The sequence below is a fragment of the Lutjanus erythropterus genome, chromosome 16 (genome assembly GCF_056507025.1).
Source record: "Lutjanus erythropterus isolate fLutEry1 chromosome 16, fLutEry1.hap2, whole genome shotgun sequence".
NCBI classification, from domain to species: Eukaryota; Metazoa; Chordata; class Actinopteri; order Lutjaniformes; family Lutjanidae; genus Lutjanus; species Lutjanus erythropterus.
This window is the reverse complement of record NC_139332.1, coordinates 23,065,799-23,078,521: the sequence shown is the minus strand read 5'-3', so window position 1 is coordinate 23,078,521 and position 12,723 is coordinate 23,065,799. Positions and strand designations below refer to the sequence as shown.

The 12,723-nt window shown below is 37.6% G+C and overlaps 1 protein-coding gene across 2 annotated transcripts in view; it reads left to right on the top strand.

The window, feature by feature from the left end:
• The window catches only part of trps1 (trichorhinophalangeal syndrome I), a 167,528-nt gene that overhangs the window by 149,783 nt on the left and 5,022 nt on the right, over window positions 1-12,723 (top strand). For both annotated transcript variants that reach the window (XM_084739336.1, XM_084739335.1), the window contains exon 10: window positions 8,292-8,414. In XM_084739336.1, the coding sequence (XP_084595462.1) occupies window positions 8,292-8,414 (123 nt within the window). The remainder of the gene's footprint in view (window positions 1-8,291; window positions 8,415-12,723) is intronic.

Here is a 12,723-nt window from a genome sequence, read left to right as displayed (position 1 = left end):
TCACATTCTCTCTCTCTTTCCACTTTCCTCTCTCGCTCTGTGTATCCCTCTCTATTTTCTCACATAACTTCAAGGATAGCAGCACCTTAGTATTTGAAATGTTTGTGTGTTTAGTTTTCTTTCGCCACACACAGAGTGTTTTGTTGAAAGTGATATTTGTGCCATTAGAAAAATGTGACCTAATTTGTAGAAAGTGGCAACAATTCAAAGAAAACAGACAAGGTTGAAATGACTGAAAAATGCTGTCTTATATGGTAAGTCCTTAACAACAAGGTAGTTGAGAGAATGCTGTTTTTTAATGGATGTAAACAGAGCAGCTACAGGTCCTTTAAAAAGTGTTCAAATGCCATAAACACACAATATGTAAGTTCTGCCACTAGTGGTCTCTCTCACGTTACAACTGTGACAAAAGATGTAGTTTGATGTCCTGAAGTAGCAAAGATTCACTGGAGTTGATACCTTGACTTTTAAATAACCACTGTAGCTGATAAAAAATGTATCTGTCATGACACAGGCAGAAATCATGTTGACGAACAAGGTAATGTTTAAGTTTTATTCGCTTTAGGTTCAGCGTATCCAACATATCCCATGTTTTCTGGAAACGCACAATTAACATGAATAAATCATGATTTCTGAGTTTCTCTGAGTGTTGGAAACATTTGGGATAATAAAAGTACACAACCTAACAAAATATATAACATATGTTCTTAGTATTAAATAGTCTAGAGTTTAGAAAAGTTAAATATTCTATGTATATTATATAATTTATATATTAAATATTTTATTCAGAGTATTTTATTTATGAATGCTAGTAGTTGTCTAAAATGGTCTAAAATTCAGTGCAAGAGTTGAATTCTTATGCCTCTGTTACCCTGTTAGGGTCTTTCAGGTTTTAATGAACATATTTGGACAAATGTTCTTTAACTCAACCAGTTATTATTATTTGCTTCACTTACAATTTTGACTGACTACATACTGTATGTATTTACTTAGAAGAGCATGCCCATATTTTCGCATTTGATGTTTAGTTTTGTTGCAAAATTGGCGACTTACTTAAGATATTCAGATAAAGATATTCAGTTTACTGTCACAGGGGAAACCGGAAAATATTCACATTTGAGATGCTGAAATTAGAGAATTTTATATTTTTTTTATTTAAAAATGATACAAAACGAATAATTGATTATCAAAATAGTTGGTGAATTAATTACATAGTTGATGAATAGTCATGGAATTGTTGCAGATCTAGTGTTAAGTTTTTCCATTCTTGGCCTCTGTAGAAACATGGTGCAACTTTTAGATAAAAACAGGTCATTCTAAGGTAACAAAAACATTGTTAATTTTTTCAAGTGATAATACACAAATGAAGACATACTTATGAATATTATTTTCCATTTCTGCCAGTGGAACCTCCTAAATATTACATGTTTAACCTTTAACTTGCTGATGCTTGTAGACGCCCTGGTAAAGCAGTTTGATATACAGCAGCTCATGTTTAGGCCACCAGTCTGTCTCGCCAAATTGTTTCAAGTGCAGCTACACCACCAGAATTTAAAGATGCCACCGCATATTGGTTGCAGATGGTAGCTAAAATACATTTGAGTGAGTCAATATTGCTACAGAACCTAAACCCATGGATGCTTATCTATTTCGACCGGTTCTTCCATAAAGATCTAAAAGACCGTGCTGTGTAAACAGTTTGTATAACATCTGTAAATTTATGGCTTCAGGAGAATCTCTGAGTGGACTCAAAGCCACAGCTGAGAGGTTCAGCCACTGTGTGGTTACACCATATGTTTTGATGTTGAATAAAAATCAGATTCTCGAGAACAAAGTTATAATTTATTAGTGCATTTTATGAGCAGAGTCACGAAAAAGTCACTGAGAAACAGCTCATAACTTCTGCTTGAATTTAAAGGATAGCAATCACTTTAACCCATTTAAAGGAAAGTTGGCATAGCGGTGCAGACCCATAAAAGTCTAAAAACAAAATTAAAACTAAAGTACTGGAGCTGTTCACAAATACAGAGAGGCAGGAATACATGTGATATAAAATGTAGCTTGTTTCCCAAAACAAACGACAGTCAGGTCATGTAGCCTCTTTTATGCATTCTTGCATTAAATCTAGTGCCACAAGGGAAAAAGGCTCTCTGTTCAAGCTGTTTGTGCATCAGAGCAGAGAGACTGACCACACTGATTGTTGTTGTTATTAAACCAATAAATGTTGCTTTATGTGCAGCTTGCCACTGAGGAGATTGTACTCTTAATTTCTGCTGGCCTTTCCATGAGTATTATGAGTCTGATAAAATCTGCAAATATTGTCAACTTGTCTGAGTTTGTCATGCTGATCTTTTCACCAGGAGATTCAATTATCTGAAGTGTTTTTTTTTAATCTCAGAAATAAGAAAACTTTCACATGAATGTGGTTTTTATGAATAAGATTCAAACTGGACACCTCTGAGATCAGCTACTCAGAATCAGGCCTGTGCATAATCGAGCAGTGTTTACACTGGTTACTCAAATACACTTCCTACTTAAGAAACTTAACTTTGTAAATAAACATCAACTTTAAAGTTATTTGTTGGCATGGATTAGGCTTGATTAAGAGGAAGTTGATAAAGACTTTAATTTCCTGACTAATGAACGTATTTGTTTGTGTGTGTGCGCCTCTGCATGCATGAGCTGCACGTGTGTGCGAGTGTGTGTGTCAGAGGGCGTTGTTGGTGGTGCTAATTGAACGGTATCATAGGCCTCAGATAAATAGATGTCATTAAGACCCTGAGCTCTAATTACCTGCAGCCCTCCTCTGCAGGCTGAGGTGAGTGGGAGAGGCCAGGTATCAGTAATCAATCAGATACACATGCACGGCCACACACACTTTCTGCAGACACACACCAATACATCGAGCACACACAGTCAGAAAGCCACCAAGAGATTTAGTCCCACTAAAACCTATGTTAAAGTACGTACGTGCACATTTCCACAAGGGCCCGACCAATACTGGGTTTTTTTTGGCAGATACTGAGCAACAAAATTACAATATTGATATATTGGCTAGAGATGTACCAATCCACTCTTTTTCCGTTTTGCTTCAGTTCCGATATCTAAGTTTGGATACCTGCTGATACAGAGACTATACCAATACCAGTGCTCTTTTTTTAGTAGTAGTAGTAAGATTACATGAGGCTGAAACTCAGTCTGGAAAGCTTGTGTAGTTTGTGTAATGTTACAAGCATTCTGGCTAGTGACATTTACATGTGCAGCTGATAGGCTGAGACTTATTTCCGTATTTTCCCATGATGAATTGCAGAGAGTTTAAGTTTATGTTCCAAAATGCAGCTAGTTAGTTAGTGTTTGTCAGGTGTCTGTCATGCATTTGTAGCATGTTTATTTGGAACATGGTGGTTTAAGTTGGTAAGAGTAATTTTTTGTGCTGGTTTATTGTTACATCATGAGAGAAAATGAAAAAACAGAAAATGTATGCATCATGTAACGTTGTGGAATATAGACCAAAACGGCATCAAGCAATGCTGGATCCTGATACTGATAATGGGTTGGTTCCATCTCTAGCTGATATTCTTTTAACAGAATATAATATATAGAATAGAATAGAATAGAATAGAATAGAATAGAATAGAGTGGAATATATACAAACATGTAGTTTTCACAATGATCCAAACATGGCTAACACTTGGCATGATATTTTACAGTTTAATAATAAACTTTTTTGTCCAAAATAATGGAAGGGCATTAAAACAGTAAACTTTCACTGGCACTTATAATAGTTAGAAATAACTTTAATTTGCCAAGGAGTGCACCATCAGCCACAGTTTTTTTTTAATAGATGGTGAACACTGTCTGTCTGGTAACTACCAGTGTTATCATTTCCCAGTTAAACTTCAAAGACTTACAAAGGATAATTGTTGCTGGAGGTGTCAAAAAGAAGCAGATACTTTTCTTCATATACTGTGGGATTGTTCATTTGTTTCTCCTTTATGGAAACAAGTAGTTAAATGTATTGGAGAATGAGTGCATAAACCATTGCCAGAATCTCCCTGGCTGTGCTTGCTAGGAGACCAGTCTCTTCTGCCACCAGGTATATCCAAACAAAAATTTGCTCCGCACTGGCAGGATTTATTGGTGCTTCAAGGATTGTTCTTTGCCATTACAAGAGTCAGACAAAGCCTGTTCCTCTTTTGAATTGTTAAATAGCAAGGACCAATAATTACTGAGGGAAGTTTTATAAAGTCTGGTATATTTTTTTAATATAAAAACAGAAACATAAAGGATTGAACACATTCCTATCTTTTTAGTTGTTAAAGTGCTTTGTACCCTCTTTTTTTTTCTCTCTCTCTCTCTTTATTTATTTTATTAGTTTATGTGCTTTTTATTGTCTAGTGACAAGATCTGTTATTTTTTTTGTTAATTGTTTTTCTTTCACTTTGATTGTAATGTGTTCTGTTATGGTTGTTTATAAAATAGGAAGCTAATTAAAGAAAAACTTGAATCACAAAAATAAATAGAAATAATTATAAACGTATAAAAACTTACATGCTAATAGTAATATAGACCAATATAGCTGTGATAGGCCAATATCAGGCCATTATGTCAAGCAATAAATCGGTCAGGCTCTAATTTCCAAACATGTCAAGCCAACCAGCTGATGACTGAAAAGGAAGTGAGAGATCATGAGCCAAATGTGTGTGTGTGTGTGTGTGTGTGTGTGTGTGTGTGTGTGTGTGCGTGTGCATGGCCTGCGTGCATTTGTGCATATTGGAGGGAGGGCGGTGGGGGCTATTTCTGCACTTTCCTGTGTAATTGACACTTGAACCTCTCTCGGACAGCCAGACAGACACACACACACACACACACACAGACACAATGTGCTATCCTTGTACTGTGGCGTTTGAGTAGCCAAGATACCCCCCAACACACACACACACACATGCACACACACTTCTTGGATTGCGGCCTCTCATCCAGATCTTGCATGCCTTCATTAGCCAGTGGAAGCAAATATTTTCAGGTGTGTGTGTATGTGTGTGTGTGTGTGTGCGCGTGCGTGCATCCGTGTGTGTGTGTGTGTGTGCGCGCTACGATGAGGGGCAGCTGTGGGGCCATATGTGAGTGATTTGGGTGCTCGGAGGGAAACTGAATTCTGATGACAGATGCAGTGTTTGGCTTGCAATGCTAGACACACACACGCACACATGCACACGCACACACACAGACAGACACAGGAAGCGTACATCAATCAATCACCTGGCTCTGTCTCTCTACATGTGGTGACCGTATGGTGTGCGCGACATACACACTTAAGCAGACACACACACACACACACACACACACACACACACACACACACACACTGACTCTGGCTGTAAGTGTTCTGCTGTCTGATGTCAGACGGACAAAAACACATGTACCATAAAGACTCTAATATTAGCTCAGGTGTTTATTACATACATCATTATGGGGAAACAGGATGTTTTATTATATACATTTTGAGACTGAGAGACAAAGTTTTTCCTGCGTAAATAAACACATCTGTGGTGTTCCCTTGGATTAAATCTTTGAACAATCTAAAAGTTTGATTTTCTAGCCTGATCCAGACAGGATGAAGAATGTCATCGTAAATGTCTGTTTATGAGCTGAAATTACAGCGAGGAAACAAAAGAGCTATTAAACCACTTTTCATTGGCAGTAGAATTTGATGTTTAATCTTTAAACACTGTCTAGTACAGATGTTTATTCAGTCCATGCTCTGTTGCTGTTTTGATGGTCACATAATTTATCTTTGATCTTTTTTTTTTCTTCTTTAAGGGGATAGTTCAGAATAGTTGAAGTGGGGTTGATAAGTGGCTCATAGAACCCCACATAAAGTCATCTAAACTATCCCTTTAAGGGCCCTAAACTTTCTTGTAAGTTGGCACAAAGCAGCCAATGAACAATGGTTTCTTGCCATAAATTTTCAATATGACTTTTGCTATTACGTTTAAAAGTAAAACTGACAAATTATGTTCTTAAATAGTATCTGCATTGCATCGCTCAGGGTATATACTGTATGTATGTCTGTATTTGTGGTGTGTTTCCAGAGAAATGTTAACTGGTTAATTGTGCTGTGATCCTTGCAATACACTAGATTGCAAAAATAAACTGAAATGCTGTGCCCACTGGGCTCTTCTGCCTTTAGCTGGCAGCACAAAACAGATGCTCGGTGGAAGTGCTGGTAGTGGCTCCATCTGTAGCTCTGAGACTACAGAAAGCTTGATTGAAGTGCAGCGCTCTTTTGTGAAAAGTTGAAATGTTTTAAACTTCTAGCACTGGGTGCTCTGAGCCTGAAAAAAATATGCTAAGCTCTCAGCACTGTCATGAACATAAAACAACAAGAAGCCAGCGCTGAAAGGAGAAGGTCCCAGCGGACACAAAGTCCATGACGGAGGGAGAGGGAGAAACAGATTGGGACGAGAGTGAGAAAACAAGAGAGAGGGAGAAAGGGGGGAAAGACAGCAGACACGCTTTCTGTGTGTCTGCCATCTTTCCCATCTTTATGGATTTTAGTAAGCCATAGCCATGGGCAGATACAGTATGCAGATATTCACTAATACAACCGTGGTGAGATCATCAATGAGATGTGATAGCGCTGCTGAGCCAGAGACAAACATGCACATAGCTCACAGGTCAGTGAAGAAAAAATAATGAAATGCTGGTGTTAGTGATATTTAATCAGTTAACTTCAATGCTGTATTTAGAGTATTTTCACCACTTTATTGTCAGACAGACTTTTCTGATGGGAAACTGTTGTTAGCTTTCCAAACCAGCTGAACTCAGTAGGTGAAATCAGTAATTTTACCTTGCAGAATGGAGTTTCAGGTATACCAATTTGTCTCACTGAAGTTACACTGTAACACAAACATACTCAGAGATCAAGGCAACAGTATACAAGCAACTCCCCTGTTCTGTGAGGTAAAATTACTCGTTCCGCCAACAGAGTTTGGTTGGCTTAGAGAGCACAATATTTGGCTTACATAGTGACTGTTTCCCATTAGAAAAGGCTGTCTGATGGTAAAGTAAAGCGGTGAAAATATTCTTAACATGGTGAAACATAGCGTACACTTAACCTGATATTGACTTTTTTTAAGGCAGACCTGTTGTAAGTGGTTAAAATTCATTTTGTTGCTGACTTTGTCCACAGCCATTTATTGCTTGGCTTCCGTCCTGGTCTCCCTGTCTGCCTCTACAAACTATGGGCGTCCCAGCTGCCATCTACTGTAGCTAATACACTGACTATTGATGAGAACATAATCTGAACTATCCCTTTAAGAGCAGAAAATGAAGATTGGATGAGCAACAAGGCAGAGATATCCCTAGAAGAAGAGACAGAGAGAGGGAGAAAAAGAAATGGTTGGATAGACAGGCAGATAGAGAGAGAAAAACACACAGAGTCATGGTGGAGAAAGATGAGGTATGCTGTCCTCTCAGGGTCATAAAGGTGGTGAATGGGGCCAGAGACTTAATGGGATGGAGAAACGTTGTGATTGGCTCATTACTGTGATGGAGCACGTTGCCACGACAATTGGCCTTTTCACCTCCCCACCCTTCCTTGCACACACTACTTTTCTATGCATCACTGCTCCATGAACTGCAGAGAGGTGTGTGTGTGTGTGTGTGTGTATGAGAAAGTGCACACTAATACAGTAAAAGTCAAACACCAGCCTGTAAAGTAGCTCCTGCAGTTCAGATAAACACTAAAACACTTTATGCTACAAGGTGAAAGCATAACTCATCTCTGTTGAGTAGTACTTGACAAAATTACCGCGGTATCTCACATCTCTCGCACAAGAGATGTCTCTCAGAGACACACACTTACATGTTTAAAATACACACAATTTATTCAGCTCAACAAGATCATTTTCTTTTCATTGGAGTATACTTTGGTGTTTTTATTAACCTTGTTCTACTCAGAGAAAATCAGCATAGAGGAGAACAATGTTCTCAATAGGATTTCCCATTAGGCATGATAAATGAGAGCACATCATCTCTCTGCCACCAAGCCAATCTGTTCTCCCTCTCTCCTAACCGCACTGCCAAGTCATTGTTCTTGAGTGGTGTGAAAATGAAAAGGTATCAAAAATTAAGTCAACATTTTCTTTTCTTTTCTTTTCCCACCTTTTTTCTCTCAGTGACTTTGCACTTTTCTTATTTTCCAAAGGCTTTTTTATTTTAGTCAGTCTATGTTTTTTTTTTTTTTTTTGCACTTCCTAACGTTGTCTGTCTTTCTCCATCCATAGCGGCGCAGAGGCAGTGGAGTCTTCTGTGCAAACTGTCTGACCACCAAGACGTCACTGTGGAGGAAGAACGCTAATGGAGGCTACGTCTGCAACGCATGTGGTTTATACCAAAAACTACATTCGGTAAATCATACACAGATTACACTCGAACTCTGTAGACTTTAGACTCATTTTTGGCCTTTTCATGTTCAAAATAATAGTTATGTATGTTTCCAATGATGTAATGATCACTGCTCACATACTTTCACATGTCCTTTATGTTAGCATGGATGTTAAGCAGTACGTCCACTAGAGGGTGCCACTCAGAGTCAAAAGTTACCCCAAAGAACTCTCTCACCCTTTCTTGAGCTTTCCCATACAATCAAAGCCAAAACAAAACTTTAAAAAAGCCAATTTAAAGAAGTCAGTATCAGTTTATGTGTATGCTATATTTAGAACTTTTAATATATAGAATATTTTCACTGCCACACAGCCTTTTTCAACAGACTCCACTGGCAAAATCAATTTTTACCTCGCAGAACTCAGGACTTACTGCTCCTCCACTGCTTATGTCTATTAGTGTTTGGTGTTGTTGTATTCCTTTGTTGAGTTGAAATAAATCTTTTAAAATACTGAAGTCACACAATAACGCAAACAAACGAACAGATTAAGGCAGTTGAAGAGTGGCAACTCCTCTTTTCTGCAAAGTAAAATTATTTTTGCCAGTGGTGTCAAGTTGGGCAAGAGAGAGCAATATTTGACTTCTAACACAACAGTTTCACATCGGCACAGGTGAAATTATTCTTAATACAGTTTACAACAAAATTTCATTTGATTTATTGTTTTTTAGAAGGGTCTTTCAAGTTGCTAAAAGCAGCCTTGCTGCTGACCCTGTCTGCAGCGTTACAGTACTTTTACTCTTCTCTGTTTCACCAAAGTTGGGTACGTTGACTGCCATACACTGAATATGGATAAGTAGCTCATAGAACTCCACTTCAAATATTCCCAACTATCCCTTTCAAGTTTCACTTTCTTTATATTTATGATTCCCTTTATTCAAATTTTCTTTCAGACTAATTAGAGAAGAGACAAGAAGGGAGCTTTAAATTTCAAAAAGCACTTTAAATGTAGAGAGGCAGAGAGAAAAGTGAAAATAATACCTAGAAGAGAGCAGAAACTCAGGTGTATCATCATGTAAAAGTTAATTTGCAGTGCTGAACTCCTCTCCACTCATAGGAGACCTACATTTGCTGACTCATAAAGGTTGAACTGGATCAGCAACCCAGTAGTTTAGCCCATTTTATAGACTCTGTGCTGTGTTTGAGTACATCCACGGGGTGGTTTTGACCGCTAATTATAATTCCTCCTGTCTGGCCGATTAGCATACGACGCAAATTAAATGGTGCATAGTGCAGTTAAAATTGTTGTATATATTCTGTGAATCCTGCTGTGAAAGTAATATTGTGGATAAAGTATATTTGATTTGGTGGGTGCTGGGAGTTACAGACCATTTCAGCAGTCACAGCGAGCCAGTTCTGTGGAGTGAGAAATATGATGGAATGAATCAACTTTACCATCTAAGCCCGGGGAAAGTCTATGGAAATCCCAAATTTAATTAGACTGCATGAATTACAGATGAGATAAAGACCCGGCCTGGAATTTAGTTGACTTCAGAATATTGAGCGTTCTCACCTCAGATATGTTTTTATGGAGCTTAGACTAATTTCACACTTGACTATACCTATTTAACTTGAGGGTTTACAAATATTATCAGTGTGAAACAAGCCTTCAGGGCTTTAACGTATATATTTGCCAGATTCATGTTTACATGTCGGCTTTTTAAGCTCAGCTTGTAAAATTTTAGAGTGAACCAAATAGTTCCAGTGCAATAAATCACAGTGTTAATAAATGTATCAGGGGGTTGACTGTGTTACAACCCAGAGCACTATGCCACAATTATTGAATTGAGCTTTAAAGACCTTTCAGAGGATGACAAGCTATAGCAGTTCACTCCTTCCTGCCCCTGCACTTTTCCTTGGTTCAACCCATTCACCTCATCTGCTGCTCCAATCACGTTCCGGCCCCCGTCTACTCTTGACAATCTTCACGACAACCGTATTTTATATCCCGTAATAAAAGTTTTATACGCTCTACACACATTATTAGAGAGGATAGCAGCTAGTAAAACACTTCAGAGTGAGAGAGGCTGAGGGAGAGTTATGAATAAAGAGGGAGAAAAAGGTAGACGTAAAGGAAGGGAGGGAGAAAGAAAAACAAAGAAGGGGAAAAGGGAGGAAGACAAAGAGAGATTAAGGTAAAGAGTGAGGACAGATAATGAAGAGGGGTGTGAGTGAGTGAGAGTGTGGAGAGAATGCAGAGGAGACATAAAAAGGAGAGAATGAAAGAAATGGAAAGATGGATAGATAGAGGAGAATCATGTGCACAAGGAGCAACTCAGCCCAGGTATTCATTCAAACCAACCCCACAACCATTAAAGTATACGACATTACAAATACTGTGTTTGTGTGTGTGTGTTTGAGTATCTCACACAGGATTCCAGTCACAGAAATGCTCTCATTTTTATGCACATATTCATTTAATTAGGCTAACTGTAAAATATAAATATATGTTAAATGAACAAATAAATATTGGTGTTATCCAGTAAAGGAAAGGAAAGGTTTGATTCCACAGACCTGCTGAAACACTTCAAACCTCATGTAGTTACAAACACTTGACATAAACTAGCGAGATAAAGAGGAGGAGGACATTTAGTGGCAGACGGGGAGGAAAACTAGCAAGGGAGGCTCGAGTGAAACATGTTAAACTTTTTTTCAAAGCCTACCAAAGAGCTAGAGCTGTACTGAATGTCATTTTTTAAACATTCAAAGCTTCTTTTGAGGTTTTAGAATGAACCTTTCTGTCTGTCATCACATTTCACGATGCCATCCTCCTAAAAAAAAATCCAAAATCGCCAATTTGAATAAAGTGGTTCATTGGATTAAATTAGTTAGTCTTTTTTATTAGAGCAGAAATAGATTTTTTTTCTATAATTGTGGTTATATAAATGTAATTAATATACACAGCCACCACTGGAGTAAATAGTCTATTACTAATAATAGTGGAGCTTAATCTTTACCTGCAACTGTGCCGAAATACAGGGTTTAAACAGAATGAATTGATGTGCAAAAAAAAAAAAAGAAGCTGCACAGCATTCTAATGTTGATTTACAGTTTGAATATCAGCGTTACAAAATGAGGTTTGAAGCGTCAAACTATTCAATAGAGCCCTACAGAGAGCGACAGTAACAGTGAGAGAAAGTGTGCCAGGGTGGAAGAGAGAAAGAGACAATAAAAGAAAAGAAATGGAGCAAGAGCAGTAGAGAAACTTCTGTACTAGATATTAAATGTACTAAACTATTATATGTCAATCAGACTGTGACTTTAAAATGCCGCTACCAACTACACTTAAGAAATATTGTTATTTCTTTTTGGTTTTCTGATGTGTTTTATATATATATATATATATATATATATATATATATATATATATATATGTATATATATATATATATATATGTCTATATATATATGTATATATATATATATATATATATATATATATATATATATATATATATATATATATATATATATATATATATATAAATCAAGATCAGAAGTACTGATTCAACCTCTTTTCTCCAGTAAAAGTGAAAAAGTTCAGGCTCTGAAATGTATCCAAAGTATAAAAGTAAAAAGTCACCCTCTGAAGGACATTTCTATCTGCTGATGCTGTACAAAGCTACCTGAACTTCATCTTTTCTCTGCTGTCTTTTGTCCATTTTCTTCCATCTTGTTTGAACTGTCTTCTCTGTGGGTTATTGTCACATTCATCTTTTGATTTTGCAATGCTACAAAATAAAAATAATCAAGAATTCAGCTAAGGTAACAAGCCCGTTTTGAAAATATAAGGAGTATGAAGCACAGATATATGTGTCAGAAAAATGAATACGCAGGTAAAGAACAGATACCTGAAAACTCAACTGAAGTATAGTGACACTCAATATCACAGGTTTTTACCACATTCATACTGACTGGTGAGGGAGGTCGTTATTTTATCACCTTTCCACTGTGAACAGATAAAATCCTGCTGAGAAATAGTATGCAGTATGGAATTAGGGCGCAGCTTTGGACTGTTTCCACCGTGGGTGTCACTGTTTCTTCGCTGCTGCTCAGCCATCCTCCTCCTGTATTACCTCCTGTCCCTCCCTCCCCTTTTCTTATTCACGTCCCCTCCCTCGACCTCTTCCTCATCTCTTCACCATATATTACTCTTTTCCCCCTTCTCATTTATCTCACCTCCGTCGTTCCTGTCTCCTCAACAATCTCGTCTTTACCTTTTCTTCTCTTATCCTCCTCACTCCTCTTTAGCTTGAAACACAAAACCTGAAAAG